The 18,287-nt window shown below is 39.3% G+C and overlaps 1 protein-coding gene across 4 annotated transcripts in view; it reads left to right on the top strand.

The window, feature by feature from the left end:
• The window catches only part of MIGA1 (mitoguardin 1), a 92,257-nt gene that overhangs the window by 7,377 nt on the left and 66,593 nt on the right, over window positions 1-18,287 (top strand). For all 4 annotated transcript variants that reach the window (XM_024237491.3, XM_024237483.3, XM_024237498.3 and 1 more), the window contains exons 3-4: window positions 14,340-14,517; window positions 16,288-16,424. In XM_024237491.3, coding sequence (XP_024093259.1) covers window positions 14,340-14,517; window positions 16,288-16,424 — 315 coding nt within the window. The remainder of the gene's footprint in view (window positions 1-14,339; window positions 14,518-16,287; window positions 16,425-18,287) is intronic.

Here is an 18,287-nt window from a genome sequence, read left to right as displayed (position 1 = left end):
ATGTGGCTGGGGAAGCCTCACAATCATGGCGGAAGGTGAAAGGCACATCTCACATGGCAGCCACAAGAGAGAGTGAGAGCCAAATGAAATGGGTTTCCCCTTATCAAACCATCAGATCTCATGAGACTTATGCGCTGTCATGAGAACAGCAAGGGAAAGACTTGTCTCCATGATTCAATTATCTCCCACCGGGTCCCTCTCACAACACATGGGAATTCAAGATGAGATTTGGGTGGGGACACAGCCAAAGCATATCAAAGGTAGTATATCCTTCTGGTTTTGGTTTGTATTTCCCTGATGATGTTGAGCATCTTTTCATGTGCTTATTGGCTATTTCTATGTATCCTTTGGAGAAATGTATATTTTAGTCCTTTGCCCTTTTTTTTTTTAAGACAGAATCTCACTCTGTTGCATGGGCTGGAATGCAGTGGTGCAGTCTCACTGTTCGGTGCAGTCTCATTGCTCACTGCAGTCTCGGCCTCCTGGGTTCAAGCAATTCTCCCTGCCTTAGCCTCCCGAGTAGCTGAGATTACAGGCGCCTGCCACCATGCCTGGCTAATTTTTGTATTTTTAGTAGAGTCAGGGTTTTGCCATGCTGACCAGGCGGGTCTGGAACTCCTGACCTCAGGTGATCTGCCTGCCTCCGCCTCCCAAAGTGTTGGGATTACAGGTGTGAGCCACTTGCACCTGGCCCCTTTGCCCATTTTTGAAATTGTTTCGTTCTTGTGGAGTTTTAGTTCTCTGTATAGTCTGGATATTAATTCCTTGTTAGTTATATCATTTCCATATATTTCTCCAATTCTGTGAATTACTTTTCTTTTTTTTTTTTTTTTTTTGAGATGGAGTCTTACTCTGTCACCCAAGCTGGAGTGTAGTGGTGCAGTCTCGGCTCACTGCAACCTCTGTCTCCTAGGTTCAAGCAATTCTCCTGCCTCAGCCTCCCGAGTAGCTGACTTTACAGGTGCCTGCCACCATGCCTGGCTAATTTTTGTATTTTTTCTTTTTTTTTTTTTAGACAGAGTCTCGCTTCTTCACCCAGGCTAGAGTGCAGAGTGCAATGGCGCGATCTCGGCTCACTGCAACCTCCGCCTCCCGGGTTCAAGCAATTCTTCTGCCTCAGCTTCCCAAGTAGCTGGAATTATAGGCATGTGCCAGCACGCCCGGCTAATTTTTGTATTTTTAATAGAGATGGGGTTTCACCATGTTGGCCAGGCTGTTCTTGAATTCCTGATGTCAAGTGATCCGTCTGCCTTGGCCTCCCAAAGTGCTGGGATTATAGGCATGAGCCACTGTACCTGGCCTAATTTTTATATTTTTAGTAGAGACGGGGTTTCACTGTGTTGGCTAGGCTGGTCTCGAACTCCTGACCTTAAGTGATCCACCCGCCTTGGCCTCCAAAGTGCTGGGATTACAGGCATGAACCACCGTGCCCGACCATGTGAATTACTTTTTATTCTGTTGATAGTGCACAAAATTTTAAAATTTTCATCAAGTCTTGTTTGTATCTTTTTTTTGTTGCCTGTGTCTTCGTTGTCATATTTAAGAAGTTATTGCCAAATCCGATGTTGTGAAGCTTCTTAGGGTTTTAGGACTTATATTTAGGTCTTTGATACATTTTGAGTTAATTTTTGTATGTATTATTAGGTAAGGGTCCAGTTTTCCCTATACCATTTGTTGAAAAAACTGTCCATTTCCTACTGAATGGTCTTGCACCCTTGTGGAAAATCATTTGAGTATATATATGAGGTTTTATTTCTGTGCCCTTGATGCCAGTACCATACTATTTTGATTACTGTCGCTTTATAGTGAGTTTTGAAATTAGGAAGTGTGAGTCCTCCAGCTTTGTTCTTCTTTTTCAAGTTTATTTTGGCTATTCTAAGTCCCTTGAGATTCCATATGACATTTAGGGTGGGTTTTTCTATTTCTGCCAAAAAATCATTGGGATTTTGATAGAGATTGCATTGAATCTGTAGATTGCTTTGGGTAGTATTGACATCTTAACAATGTTAAGTCTTCTAATCCATGAACATGGGATGTGTTTCTGTTTATTCATGTTTTCTTTAATTTCCTCAGCAACACATATATATATATTTTTAAATTGTAGAAGTCTTTCACATCTTTGGTTAATTCCTAAGTATTGTATTCTTTTTGATAATAATCTAAATGGAATTGTGGGGGGGGTTGCCTTTTTTTTTTTTTTCTTTGAGAGAAGGTCTTGCTTTGTTGCCCAGGCTGGAATGCAGTGGTACAGTCATGGCTCACTGCAGCTGAAACCTCCCAGGCTCAGGTGATCCTTCCACCTTGGCCTCCCAAGCAGCTCGTACTACAGGAGTGTACCAACACACCCAGCTAATTTTTTTTAATTTTTTTGTAGAGACACGATTTTACCATCTTGCCCAGGCTGGTCTCAAACTCCTGGATTCAAGTGATCCTCCCGTATTGGCCTCCCAAAGTGCTAGGATAACGGGTGTGAGCCACCGTGTTTGGCTTTCTCTCTCTCTCTTTTTTTTTTAAACCAGATTTTAAAATAAGAAGATGGTTCTGTAGTATCCTTCACAGCCAATCAATGAAAGTTTTTTAAAAATCGTTTTGATCTTATGGATTTAATTGTATTTGATGTTTTAAACCATTGCATTTATTTATTCTTACTTATGCTCAAATGATCTCGTATTTGGCCAGTGAGAGTCTATTCAGGTTGGTTCCTGAGTGCTCTTGATAAAACCCTCGTAATCCTTGCTCTCTAGTATAAAATGGCACAGGCTCATCTTGTACTTTTCCTGCTCCATACCTAGAATCAACCACTTCTTCAAGGACCCCTTTAGTGTAAAATGATAAAGACAAAAAACTAGGTACCATGAGTCAATTCAGATTACAGTGAGTAGTTGTGAGAAGGAAAACAATCCAATTATAAAACTCTCCCAAAAGTTCTTTGGTTTGAATTATTCTGGATTAGAAACTAGGTTGGTACAGCTTATTTTTAAAAACTTTATTTTGAAATAATTATAGATTCACAGGAAGTTGCAAAAATTATACAGCAAGGCCCAGTGTACCTTTTATCCCATTTCCCCCAATGGTTACATTTTATATGACTATAGTACAATATCACAATCAAGAAATTGACAGTGACAATGTATGTATATAATTCTATGCCAAGCCATTTTATCATATGCATAGATTTATGTAACCACAGCCTCCATCAAGATCCAGAACTCTTCTATCACCTTAAAGATTTACCTCTTGCATCCTTTTTATAATCACACTCACACCTTTCTTTTTTTGTCTTGCTCTGTCCCCCAGGCTGGAGCGCAGTGACGCAATCTCGGCTCACTGCAAGCTCCGCCTCCCGGGTTCAAGTGATTCTCCTGCCTCAGTCTCCTGAGTAGCTGGGACTACAGGCTCCCGCCACCACACCCGGCTAATTTTTTGTATTTTTAGTGGAGACAGGGTTTCACCATGTTAGCCAGGATGGTCTTGATCTCCTCACCTCGTGATCTGCCCGCCTCGGCCTCCCAAAGTGCTGGGATTACAGGCGTGAACCACTGCGCCCAGCCCCCACCTTTCTTTTTCCCTGGCACCATTCCTTTTTTTTTTTTGAGATGGAGATTTGCTCCTGTTGCCCAGGCAGCAGTGCAATGGTGCGATATTGGCTCACTTGCAACCTCCACCTCCCAGGTTCAAGCGATTCTCCTGCCTCAGCCCCCTGAGTAGCTGAGATTACAGGTGCCCACCATCGTGCCCGCTAATCTTTTGTATTTTTAGTAGAGATGGGGTTTCACCATGTTGGCCAGGTTCGTCCCAAACTCCTGACCTCAAGTCATCCACCCGCCTCAGCCTCCCAAAGTGCTAGGATTACAGGTGTGAGCCACTGTGCCTGGCCCCTGGCACCATTCCTAATCCCTGGTGAACCTTAATCTGTTTTCCATCTATAGTTTTGTCATTTCAAGACGGCTATATAAGGCTGAGAACAGTGGCTTATTCCTGTAATCCCAGCACTTTGGCTGGCAGGAGGATTGCTTGAGACCAGGAGTTTGAGACCAGCCTAGGCAATATAGTGAGACCTTGTCACTACAAAAATAAAAATAAATGTCAGCTGGGCATGGTGGTAGGTGCCTATAGTCCTAGCTGAGGAGGCTGAGAAGAGAGGATCACTTGAGCCCAGAATTTCGAGGATATATTAAGCTCTGATTGCATTATTGCACTCCAGCCTGGGCAACAGAGCAAGACCCTGTCTCTTTAAAAAAAACAAAACAAAACAAAAAAAACCTGCTATATAAATGGAATCACACAGGCTGTTACCTTTTGAAATTGGCGTTTTTTCACTCAGCATAATGCCCTTGAGATCCAGCAAAGCTGTTGAATGTATTAACAGTTTGTTCCTTTTTATTTTGTACTCCATGGTATGTATGGATGTACCACAATTTGTTAACCATTCATTTATTGAGGACCATTTAATATTACAAGATAAACCTGCTTTAAACATTTGCTTGTAGGTGTTTGTGTGGACATGTTTTTATTTTTCTGGGATAAATGCTTAGAAGTAGATATTTGGTTTTTTTTTTTTTTTTTGAACAGAGTCTTGCTCTATCACCCAGACTGGAGTGCAGTGGTATGATCTTGGCTCATTGCAATCTCAGTCTCCTGGGTTCAAGTGATTCTTGTGCCTCAGCCTCCTGATTTGCTGGGATTACAGGCGCACACCACCACGCCTGGCTAATTTTTGTATTTTTAGTAGAGACAGGGTTTCACCATCTTGACCAGGCTGGTCTTGAACTCCTGACCTCAAGTGGTCTACCTGCCTCAGCCTCCCAAAGTGGTGGGATTACAGGCATGAGCCATTGCGCCTGGCCCAATACTTAGTTTTTAAAGAAATTACAAAATTAATTATTGGCTGTATCGTTTTACATTACTACCATCAAAGTATGAGAAATCTAGTTTTCCCATATTCTCACCAGTATTTGGTATTGTCACTTCAAAATAATTATTTTAGATGTTCTAATATAACTGAACAAAAGTCTGGCTGCTCACTGCTTGAGGACCAAAACATGAGAAAGAAAGAGTGGTGAAAGGAAAGCAACTTTATTGAAATGCTAGCAGTTGGGAGAGGCTAGGCTTATGTCTCCAAAAGACCATTTCAAGTGTTAGGCTGAGGGAAGGGGTTTAAAAAGAGGAGACTTGGTATGGGAAACATGAGAGTAACACAGGATGCAGGTTCCTATGTGTTGTTCCAAGGACTATCTCGAATTATTGTCTGCCTGGAGTACAGGCTGGTGCCATTTTATTTGCTGCTGAGTTACAGATGATCAGTTTTGAGGTAATCTCCCTGTAGAGGAGAATTCATTCCACAGCTGGGTCTTTTTGCCTGGGTTGTTGTAGCCCCTGAAATTTCTTAACAAGCATGCAGTTAGGTAAGTGTGCATGGTGCAAGGGAGTGTCTGGTGGGAAAGAGAGGGGAGCAGAGTTTCAAAGAAGATTTCAAGGCCATATTTTAAGACTTAGGACACAAAGTTTCTACAGTTTGTTTCAAGGTTACATCTTAAGACTAGAGAAACAGGAGAAAAAAGTTTTAAAATGCATTTCAAAGCTGAAATACTCAGTTACACTAATAGTTTTGTACTGGTATCTCACTGTGGTCTTAATTTGCATTTCCCAATTGGCTAATGATGTTGAACATCTTCTTGGGTTTGTGTGTGTGTGCCATCTGTATATCATCTTCAATGAAATTAAATGTCTCTTCATGTCCTTTGCCCATTTTCTAAATTGGATTGTTTGCTTTTTTTTTTTTTTTTTGAGACGGAGTCTCACCCTTGTAGCCCAGGCTGGAGTGCAGTGGCGCAATCTCGGCTCACTGCAACCTCTGCCTCCCGGGTTCAAGTGATTCTCCTGCCTCAGCCTCCTGAATAGCTGAGATTACAGGCATGCACCACTATGCCTGGCTAATTTTTTTGTATTTTTAGTAGAGACGGGGTTTTACCACGTTGGCCAGCCTGGTCTTAAACTCCTGACCTTAGGTGATCTGCCCGCCTCAGCCTCCCAAAGTACTGGGATTACAGGCATGAGCCACAGCACCCAGCCTGTTTTTGTTTGTTTGTTTGTTTGTTTGTTTGTTTTAAAGACAGGGTCTTTCTGTTGCCCAGGCTGGAGTGCAGTGGTGTGATATCGGCTCATTGTAGCCTCAGTCTTCTGGGCTCAAGCAATTCTCTCACTTTAGTCTCCTCATTAGCTGTGACCGCAGGCATGCACCACCATGCCTGGATAATTTTTGTAATTTTTGTAGAGACGGGGTCTCACCATGTTGCCCAGGCTGGTCTGGAACTCCTGAGCTCAAGCAATCTGTCCGCTTTGGCCTCACAAAGTGCTGGGATTATAGGCATGAGCCATGGTGCCCAGCCTATTTGCTTTTTTTACTGTTGAATCCTGAGAGGTTTTTTTTTGTTGTTTTTTTGCTTGTTTGTTTTGTTTTGTTTTGAGAAAGGATCCCCTTTATCATCCAGGCTGGAATGCAGTGGCACAATCTTGGCTCGCTGCAACCTCTGCCTCCCAGGCTCAAGTGATTCTCATGCCTCAGCCTCCTGAGTAGCTGGGACTACAGGCATGCGCCACCATGCCCAGCTAATTTTTTTATTTTTTATTTTTAATAGAGATGGGGTTTCACCACGTTGCCCAGGCTGGTCTACCTGACTTCAAGTGATCTGCCCACCTCAGCCTCCCAAAGTGCTGGGATTACAGGCGTGAACCACTGTGCCTGGCTGCTTTATTAAAATTTTATCTTTTTGTTTTTTTTTTTTTTGAGACAGTCTCACTCTGTCACCCAGGCTGGAGTGCAGTGGCGTGATCTCAGCTCACTGCAAACTCTACCTCCTGGGTTCAAGCAATTCTTGTGCTTCAGCCTCCCAAGTGGTTGGGATTACAGGTGCGTGCCACCGCACCTGGCTAATTTTTTATTATTTTTTGTAGAGATGAGGTTTCGCCGTGTTGGCCAGGCTAGTCTGGAACTCCTGACCTCAAGTGATCTGCCCGCCTCCACCTCCCAAAGTGTTGGGATTACAGGCATGAGCCACCGCGCCCGGCCTTAAACTTTTATTTTGAAAGAATTTTATTTACCAAAGAGTTGCAAAGATTGTACATAGAATTCTCGTGTATGCTTTGTATTAACATCTTAATATTAATGTCTAACTCTAATACAACCATCAAAACTAAGATTAACATTGTAATCTTAATTTTGTAAGTAATATTCTTAACTACACTATAGACTTTATTTAGGTTTTATTACTTTTTTCCACCTTGTGTCCTTCAGGATCTTATCTAGGTTCCCACACTGCATTTAGTTGTCAGGTTTCCTTAGTCTTCTCCAATCTATGACAGTTCTTTCAGTTTTCCTTGGTTTATATGACCTGCTGCTTTTGAAATATATAGGATAGGTATTTTGCAGAATGTCCCTCAGTTGAGTGTGTCTTATGTTTTCTCAGCGTTAGATTCAGGTTATGCATTTTTTGGCAAGATGTCACAATATCAGGGGATACATGCTGATGTCTGTGTGCCTTGTTACTGGTGACAGTAGCTTTGATCACTGGTCAGGCATGGTGTCTCATTCCTGTAATCCCAGCACTTTGGCATGACAAGGTGGGAGGATTACTTGAACACAGTGATGCATGTCTGTAGTCCCAGCTACTCTGGAGGCTAAAGTGGGAGGATCGCTTGAGCCCTGGAGTTTAAGGCTCTGGTGAGCTGTGATCGCACACTGCATACTAGCCTGGGCAACAGAGCGAGACCCTGTCTTTTGAAAAAAGGCACATACACACCCCCCCTTGATCATTTAGTTAAGGATGTGTCTGCCACACTTTTCCACTTTTTCTCCTTTGTAAATAAGAAGTTTGGAGGTAGATACTTTGACACTATAAGATATCTTACTTTAGTACTTATTTTGATGCTGCCCTCAGGAATTTTTTTTTTTTTTTTTTTTTTTTTAAAGATGGACTTTTGCTCTGTTGCCCAGGCTGGAGTGCAGTGGCGTGATCTTGGCTCACTGCAATCTCCACCTCCCGGGTTCAAGCAATTCTCCTGTCTCAGCCACCCGAGTAGCTGGGACTACAGGCGCATGCCACCATGCCCAGCTAATGTTTGTATTTTTAGTAAAGATGGGGTTTCACCATACTAGTCAGGCTGGTCTTAAACGGCTGACCTCAAGTGGTCCACCTGCCTCGGCCTCCCAAAGTGCTGGGATTTACAGGTGTGAGCCACTGCACCCAGCCAGCAGTTCTTACTGAAGTGTTTATTGGTGATTTTCTATTTCCTTCATTACTTCTACATTTATTATTTGGAATATTTTTCTTCTTTTTTTTTTCTTATTTCTTATTTATTTTTTTTTTAGATAGTTTCTTGCTCTGTTGCCCAGGCAGGAGTGCAGTGGCACAATCATGGCTTACTGCAGTCTCAAACCCCTCGGCTCAAACGATCCCCCTACCTCAGCCTCCAAGTAGCTGGGACTATGGGCGCCCACCGCCATACCCTGCCAATTTTTGTATTTTTATTAGAGATGGAGCTTCACCATGTTGCCCAGGCTGGTCTCAAACTTCGGCTCAAGTGATCTCTCCATCTTGGCCTCCCAGAGGTGTGAGCCACCATGCCGGGCCTGGTATATTACTTTCTTTTTTGTTTTTTGAGACAGAGTCTCACTCTGTCATTCAGGCTGGAGTGCAGTGGCACGATCTCGGCTCACTGCAACCTCTGCCTCCTGGGTTCAAGCGATTCTCCTGCCTGAGCCTCCTGAGTAGCTGGGATTACAGGTGTGTGCCACCATGCCTGGCTAATTTTTTTTTGTATTTTTAGTAGAGACGGGGTTTCACCATGTTGGCCAGACTAGTCTGGAACTCCTGACCTCAAGGTCTCCACCCGCCTCAGCCTCCCAAAGTGCTGGTCATATTGATACTTCTGACTTCAATCCAACAACAGAGATTTCATTTTAGCATTCCTAGTTGGATCATTTGTGACTTGTTTATTCAGCAGTGAGACACCTGGCTCTCATTAACTATAGTGTATTACTCATAATATATGTACTTATTATAATATCTAGTGTACACATAAAGAAATTTCAGAATTTGCACCCCAATACTCCTCTTTTTAAAATTTAACTTAATTTTTTTTTTTTTTTTTTTTGAGATGGAGTCTCTCTCTGTCGCCCAGGCTGGAGTGCAGTGGCATGATCTCGGCTCACTGCAAGCTCCGCCTCCTGGGTTCACGCCATTCTCCTGCCTCAGCCTCTCAAGTAGCTGGGACTACAGGCACCCGCCACTGTGCCTGGCTAATTTTTTTGTATTTTTAGTAGAGATGGGGTTTCACCATATTAGCCAGGATGGTCTTGATCTCCTGACCTCGTGATCCACCCACCTCGGCCTCCCAAAGTGATGGGATTACAGGCGTGAGCCACTGTGCCCGGCCTTAATTTTTTTTTTTTTTTTTTTTTTAAGAGATGGAGTCTCACTTTGTCACCCAGGCTGGAGTGCAGTGGTGCGATAGTAGCTCACTGCAGCCTCAAACCCCTGGGCTCAAGTTATTCTCCTGCCTCAGCTTTCCAAATAGCTGAGACTACAGGCAGGTACCACTGCAGTTGGCCCCAGTACTCCTTTGAGAAACAAATTTACCAACAGGTTACAGTATTTATGTCTAACCCTTTTTGTCTGTAGCCTTACAACATCCAGGCAAAACACTCACTTAGGTCAGCGCCTTTCTTCCTCACACCCTTCAGTGTGCTTCATTTGGAACAAAGTTTGATTTACTTTTCACAGCCTGTGATTTATCTTTGGATCCATCTGTGATCCCATATCCTGGTTGATTTTTTTTCAATTGACATGGAGCACAATTTGTTCTTTGTTATGCCCAGTTCTGTGTGTTTTTACAGCTGTGCAATCATGTGTCCATCACCACAGCACCAAACAGAACAGTTCTTCATCCCCAGAGTTCCCGTGTGCTGCCCCTTTGTGGTCACCTCTGACCGCTAGCTGCCATTGATGTTTTCTGTCCCTGTAGTTTTATCTTTACCCACAAATGTCATATAAATGGAATTAAACAACGTATAATCTTTTGAAATTGGCTTCTTCCTTTTACCATAATGCATTTGAAATTCATCCACATTGTTGTTTGTCTGAATAGTTTGTCCTTTTTTGTTGATGAGTAACGTTCCATTGTATGAATGTACCACAGTTTATCTGTTCACCTGTTGAAGGGCATCCAGGTTGTTTCTGATTTTAGATGATTATGAGGTCATACATATTTTCTCCTGTGTTTTCTTCTAGAAATTTCTTCTTTGGATTTTCTTTCTCCCTTTGACAAAAATAGATTGACTATATGTTTGTGTGTGTTTCTTGCAGGCTGTCTGTTCTGTATTAATTTATACGTGCACAGTGTATTGCCTGTTGCTTTATAGTTAAGTCTTGAATTGAGCTATTTTGAGTTCTACAACTTTGTTCTTTTTAACATTGTTTTGGTTCCTCTAGTTCTTTTGCCTTTTCTTAATTTTTTGAAAATAAACTTATCAGTAACTACAAAAATTTTTCTGGGTTTTTTCTTTGGATTATGTTGTTTATGTAGATCAAATTGGAGAGAAAAATTCCTATAATCCATGAATATGATGTCTCTCCTTTTATCTTCTTTGATATCTTTTGTGTTTCGTTGTTATCTAGCACAGATTTTAATAGATTTAGCTCTAGTATTTTCCTTTTCTTTTTATTGGTGCTATTATAAATAATATTACTTTTTAAAATTCAAATTCCAGTTGCTTATTGCTGTTGTACAGAAATACAGTTGATATTGTATATTGACTTTGTATTCTGTTATCTTGTGAAACTTACCTACTAGTTATAGGAGCTTTTTTGTAGATTCTTTGGAACTTTATAGACAGCTGTATCATTTGTGAATAGTTTTACTTCTTCTTTTCTAATATATATTCCTTTTATTCCTGTTTCTTAATTTTTTGTACTGGCTAGTACTTCTAATATGACATTGGTGAAATGACATCCTTGCCTTGTTCATGATCTTATGGGGAAAGCATTTAGTTTTTCACCATTAAGCATGATCTTAGCTACAAGTTTTTAAAATAAATACCCTTTATCAGATGGAGGAATTTCCCTTTTGTGTTAGTTCCCCAGAGTTACCATAACAAATTACTACAAACTTGGTGACTTAAAACAATAGAAATTTAATTTTTTAGTTATGGAGGCTGAAATCACAGTGTGGCAGAGCCACACTTCCTCTGAAGGTTCTAGGGGAGAATCCTTCCTTGCCTTTTCCAGCTTCTGGTGACTCCAGACATTCTTGGCTGTAGCAGCATGGATTAGTCAGTTCTCACTCTGCTGATAAAGACATACCTGAGACTGGGTAATTTATAAAGAAAAAGAGGTTTAATGGACTCACAGTTCCACATGGCTGGTGAGGCCTCACAATTATGGTAGAAGACAAAAGGCGCGTTTTTCATGGCGGCAGACAAGAGAGAAGTGAGAGCCAAGCGAGAGGGGTTTCCCCTTATAAAAGCATCAGCTCTTGTGAGACATATTCTCTACCACGAGAACAGTAGGAAACTGCCCCTATGATTTAATTATCTCCCACGGGGCCCAACTCGCAACACGTGGGATTTATGGGAGCTACAATTCAAGATGAGATTTGGGTGGGGATATAGCCAAACCATATCACAGCATAGCTTCAGTCTCTTTACATGGCCTTCCCCTTTGTGTATTTATGGTTTACAAAGATACTTTCATTGGATTGAGGGCACACCTTAATCCAGTATGGTCTCATCTAAATTCTTAATTATATCAGCAAAGACCCTATTTTCAAATATGATCACATTCTGATGTTCCGGGTGGACATGAATCATTCCGGGACACTATTCAACCTACTACACCTTCTATTCCTAATTTGCTGGGAGTTTTTTAAGTAGTCATAAATGGATGTTGAATGTTTTAAAGTGTTCTTTTCACTTCTGTTGAGATAATATTATGGCTTTCTTTAGTTGATATTATGGTAAGTTACATTGATTTTTAAATGTTGAACCAGATTTGCATTCCTAGGATGTATACCACTTGGTTATTTATATATTTTTTAATATATTGATGGATTTTATTTGTTAATATTTTGTGGAAGATTTTTGGCATCTATCAATGAGAGATATTAACCTATACTTTTATTTTTTGTGATGTCTTTGTCTGGCTTTGATATTAACTGTCCCCAACTTAACAATTTTTCAACTTCACAATGATGCACAACCATTGCAAATTTGACATAATGTATGGTATTCAATAAATTACATGAGATATCTAATACTTTCTCATAAAAGAGGCTTTGTGTTACATGATTTTGCCCAAATGTAGACTAATGTATTAATAAGTGTTGTGAGCGTGTTTAAGATAGGCTAGTTTAAGCCATGATGTTTGGTAGTTTGGGTTTATTAAATCTATTTTTGACTTACGTTTTTAAACTTAGGATGGGTTTATTGGCTATAACCCCATTATAAGCAAACAGCATCTGGACTAGATTGATAACATGAGTGGGAAGTATCTTCATTGTGTGAAATTGATACTGTTTCTTCTTTAACTACTTGGTGTAATTTGGCCTTCAGTTTTCTTTGTTGGAAGGTTTTTAACTACCTATTCAATTTCTTTAATAGATATTTAACTGCTCGTGTTACCTGTTTTTTTTTCCGAGTGAGTTTTGATTTTGTCCTTTATGGTCATAGAATTGTTTATAGGATCCTTTTTACAGACCTTTGTGAGGTCTGCAGTAATGACTCCTCTTTTTTTTCTGATTTTGGTAATTGCGTCATTCTTGCTTTTTTTTCTTAATGAGACTGGCTAGAGGTTTTATTAGTTTTCCTTCCAAGAAACACCCGCTGTTGGTCTTACTGATTTCTGCTTTAATCTTTATAATGCTTCCTGTCTCCTGCTTGTTTTAGGTTGAATTTGTACTTCTTTTTCTAGATTCTTAAGTTGAAAGCTTAGATTACTGATTTGATATCTTTCCTTTTTTAATATAAGCATTTAATGGCATAAATTTCTCTCCAAAGTTAAAGATGCATCCACAGTTTAAGGCTTTTGTTCTTTAATGGGGATAGAGGAGAAAGGTTATGGTGCCGGTTCATGCCCTCCACAGAAGCTGCTCTTTCCCTCCCTCTGTACCATTAGGGAGACTTTTGTAGGACTCTTTCAGTATTTTCTACGAGTGCCTGGTGATTCTTGATGATAAGGTATGCAAAAAAGGTGTGGATTTCACCTACATTTGCACCACCTCTCTCCAGCCTCTCAACAGTGTATTCTTTCTCCACCAGTTTTGAAACCATGCTTGCTGACCTCTTCTTGCTAACGTCCTGCTGTGTCTTGTCCGTGTAAGCCAATGCTAATGTCTTATCTCTCTGCAAATGCCTGTCTCATTAGTTTATGTGGCAATTGGTTGCCCTCTGATCTCCGTATTCTGATGGAGTCAGAATACTTTATTTTGTTGTTGGAAGGTTGAAAGTGACATTCTTTCCAGCTCTCAACATTCCAAGCTTTTAGCTTTATTTTAGAGTTCCTTTGCTTTTAGGTATTTAATAGTGTTTGTCTCCCAAGAGAAAGTTAATCGCTTCTTGCTCTGATGTTAGTACTTATATAACTTAGTACTTGTATAACTGTATTTATCACATTATACTCTAATTATTTGCCAACATATCTGTCTCCACTCTTAGCACACTGCTTGAGGGAAATAGACAAGTATATGCAAAATGCAAGATCTGTGACCTCCGTATACCTAGTGCTTCCTGATTGGTTGTAGGCACTTACTATGTGCTCATAGAATAGAATTACAGTAAGATTTTAATTTATAACACAGTCCTGGTACTTTAAGATTCTGAAGAAATATTTGTTAAATAATTCGTGAATAAAATGGCTTATTTAGAAAGTATTTAGAAATGGATTTAGCTTCTATTTCCTCAGATTTCCAGATAGTTTTTTTTTGAAGCTCAGTTTAATCATCCCTGTAAAAAATCTTGCTGTGATTCAGATAGAAAATTCAGTTGCGTGAATTAATCCTTAATTGCTCAAAAAATATTAACGGGGTTGAATTATTTTCTGCTCCTATTGACTTTGGGGTAATATTGTTTACCTGAGATCTTCAGAGTAGTGAGTAATAAATTACAACATTTAAGATATTTTTTAAAAAAATCAAATTGGGCTAGCTTGTCATTGAAAGAGTGAAGTGATATTCTCTTGATAGTATTTAGAAATAGGTTAGATTAAGAGTAAGTTTAGTTATTAGGTCCTTCTTTTAAGTGGACAAATTAAAGAGATTTTTTTCAATTTTAACTGAATCTTTTCCAGATCAAATTTTCTCCGGTGGCTAAAAAGTTGTTTGTGGTAACTGCAGTGAGTGCTATATCTGTAATTTTTCTGGCCCATCACTTTAAAAGAAAACGTGGAAAGAAGAAAGGAAAAATATTACCATGGGAACCAGAGCACCTCATACTTGAATACACTAAAAGAGCAGCATCAGACAAAGGTATGTGGAAATAGTTGAATTAAGTGTACAAAAGAAATTTTATGTGTAAATCATAACTGGAATACAGTGATTTTGGTCTTTTAGTCTCCAGAATTTTCTTCCTAATATATTATTTAACTCAAAAGTAGTACAGATTTATTTTAGAAAGATTAGAAAATGTAGATAAGCAAACAGAAAAAATTAAAATTACTTGGCATTCTGGTACCCAGAAATAACTACTGATAATACTTTCATGTATATCAGCCCACTTATATTTGCATTTAAATGTCATATTGAGACATAAAATGTTATATACAAGTAAATTATTTATGTATTTTAAGTAAAATTGTGATCAGACATTTTGTAACCTGCTTTTAAGATATTTGACAGTGTGGAAGAATGTCTTTCCAGGTTAATAAATATCCGTCTGTGCTATCATTTTTAATATGTAACTAGTGTTAATTTGTACGAATGTACCCCAATTTATTTAATCATTTCCCCGTTGTTCCCTTTAGGATGTTTGTGTTTTTCTTATTTTGCGTATCCTTGTCTATTTTCCTTAGTATGTAGAGTTCAAGAAGTAAGTTGTTGTCTTTTAAAGGATCTTTAATTTTTGGTAAAGATATCGTATGAATAAAAATAATTTCTTAAACATGCTGAGTTTCTTAGTTTTTTATTATTTAGTGAGTGTGTGATATGCTTTTGTGATTCATCTGTCCAGCATACAATTAATGAGTGAGTATTTCGTACCGAGTGCAGTGAACATTGCAACAGTAATGATTGCTGTCACTTGCTGAGATTTTATTAGGTCTCAGGTAAGTGCCATATATTCAGTGCTTTATTTAACCTTACAGCAATCCTATGAGTTAGGACTATAGTCTTGTTATTGTTTCTATTTTCTACGTAAAGAAAACTGAGATATGCAAAAGCTAAGTGACTTACCCAAGGTCATATAATTTATAAGTGCCAGGATTTGAATCCAGAAACATCTTAACTGCTGCATTAAGAAAAACTTACTCAGCATGGTGACTCGTTACTATAATTCCAGCACTTTGGGAGGCCAAAGCAGGAGGATGGCTTGAGCCCAGGAGCTTAAACCAGCCTGGACAACATAGTGGGACCACATCTCTACAAAAATAACAATAAAAAAATTGTTTTTTTTGGTGTGGTGGCACAGCTAGCTAGTCCCAGCTACTTGGGAGGCTGAAGTGGGAGGATCACCTGACCCAGGAGGTCAGTGCTGCAGTGAGACATGATTGCACCACTGCACTCCAGCCAGGGTGACAGAGTGAGATCTTTTCTCAAAAAAAAGAAAAAAAAACCCAAAAAACTAATGTCAGTCTTAGAAGAATGGATAGATGAGTAGAAGAGGCAGAACTATAACTAATTTCAATGCAATGAGATTTGGGTAAGGTTTAGATGTAATTCAGAAAAGGAAATGCCTGTATTTTGTTAAATTTGCAGTTTAACAAAATTGTAAATTTAACATAGTCACCAGTATTTTTATACTGGTTACAATAGACCATTCAAATACCATCCTAATTTATTAGGTGAATATTCTATTCTTCATTTCAGAAGCAGATTTTAGCAGTGTTGAAAAAAGATTATATAAGATTATGTAAAGATTTAGATTTTAATAATGGTGTACATGTAATAATTTACACAATTGAGTGATGCATGTTTTAAAATTAGAAGCTTTCTGGGTGAATATATTATAAACTCTGAAATTTTTACGTGAAATTTATCATTGGCGTTATTGATACTTTTAATATTAGTATGTTTATTTGATAGGTTCAAGTTGTTCCAGTAGCAGACAGAATTTGACATTATCTTTGAGTTCTACCAAAGACAAAGGATCTCAAGCTTGTAACTATGCTAATGGAGGACTTTTCAGTAAATATTCAGGTTCTGCACAGAGTTTGGCTTCTGTAAGTACAGAAAAAATATTTTAAAAATTTTTGTTTATATATATTTTGTGATCTATTAGTTTAAGTGTCATATACTTATAGTTCTTAGTATGGAAATACTCTTAAGAAATCATCTGAATCTGCTTTCTTTAGGCAAGTAAAGTGCCTTTTTGCTGACTATTAGTCAATTTGGTTCTAGGTTTCTTTGAATAAGTGATGTGGTCTCATGGGGTCCTGTGAAAATAGTGTTGATGTGGAAGTATTGCTTCAAAATTAGATGTTGTTGTTTTCACTTATTTGTGGGAGCTAAAAATTAAAACAATTGAACTCATAGAGATAGAGAGTAGAATGATGGTTACCAGAGGCTGGGAAAGGTAACGGGGAGTGGAGGGGAAGTGGAATGGTTAATGGGTAAAAAAATATAGGCAGATAGAATAAATAAGATCTAGTATTTGATAGCACAATAGGGTGACTGCAGTCAACATAAAGTATTATACATTAAAAAGTAACTAAAAGAGTATAATTAGATTGTTTATAACACAAAGAAGGGATAAATGCTTAAAGATAAAGGTGATGGATACCCCATTTACCCTGATGTGATCACTACATGTTGTAATATCAAAATGTCTTATGTACCCCATAAATATTTACACCTACTATATATCCACAAAAATCAAAAATTAAAATTAAAAAGTTATTAATTTAAAAGAATTAGCTGTTCTGCAAGAAGCTGGACAATGCAGCCAGACTTTGTGCTGGGTCACATTAATCACTTGATGAGCCTACTTAGGTGAAAGTATTTGGTTTGCTGAAGCCAAGTGTGAGGTTCTTCACCTCCTTCTTTGGATCATTAATACAGTATTGACTGACAAGCAGGAGGCTGCCCATCTTTATTTGGAACATTACTATTAATGCTGATTGACAAGTGAGGAATGAAGTTAGTATTTGTTTAAATCTAATGTGATTTAAACATTAATTTAAAAAACAGGTAGAATATATACCTGCTATTAAATACAGAACAGGCAAAAGAATATACAATGAGAGCTGGGTGCTGTGGTGGTGCCTATAGTCTCAGCTATTCAGAAGACTGAGGCAAAATTACTTCAGTCCAGGAGTTTGAAGACAGCCTGGGCAACATAGCGAAACTTTGTCTCTAAAAAAAAAAATAATAAAATAAATGTGTTCCTGATCCACTCAGTTCCTCTCCATGGAGATAAACAACATTAACAATTTCTTTTTTTTTTTTTTTTTTTGAGATGAAGTCTTGCTCTGTTGCCCAGGCTGGAGCGCAGTGGCGCGATGAGCTGGAACTCAGCTCATTGCAACCTCCACCTCCTGGGTTCAAGCGATTCTCCTGCCTCAGCCTCCCAAGTAGCTGGGATTACAGGCATGTGCCACCACACCCGGGTAATTTTTGTATTTTTAGTAGAGATGGAGTTAACCATGTTGGCTAGGCTGGTCTCGAACTCCTGACCTGGTGATCCGCCTACCTCAGCCTCCCAAATTGCTAGGATTACAGGCGTGAGCCACCGTGCCTGGCCTGTATTCATTTTTTCTTCATAGTTTATAGAACACCATATTCTGTTCTGTACCTTGCTTCCATATTTCTTTTTTTTTTTTTTGAGACGGAGTCTCACTCTGTTGCCCAGGCTGGAGTGCAGTGGCACGATCTCCGCTCACTGCAAACTCTACATCCTGGGTTCATGCCATTCTCCTGGCTCAGCCTCCTGAGTAGCTGGGACTACAGGCACCCGCCACCACACTCGGCTGATTTTTTGTATTTTTTAGTAGAGACAGGGTTTCACTGTGTTAGCCAGGATGGTCTCGATCTCCTGATCTCGTGATTCACCTGCCTCAGCCTCCTAAAGTGCTGGGATTACAGGC

This window comes from Pongo abelii, chromosome 1 (genome assembly GCF_028885655.2).
Source record: "Pongo abelii isolate AG06213 chromosome 1, NHGRI_mPonAbe1-v2.0_pri, whole genome shotgun sequence".
Lineage (NCBI taxonomy): Eukaryota > Metazoa > Chordata > Mammalia > Primates > Hominidae > Pongo > Pongo abelii.
Note: the sequence above shows the minus strand (reverse complement) of the source record. Positions and strands in the feature narration are given on the sequence as shown.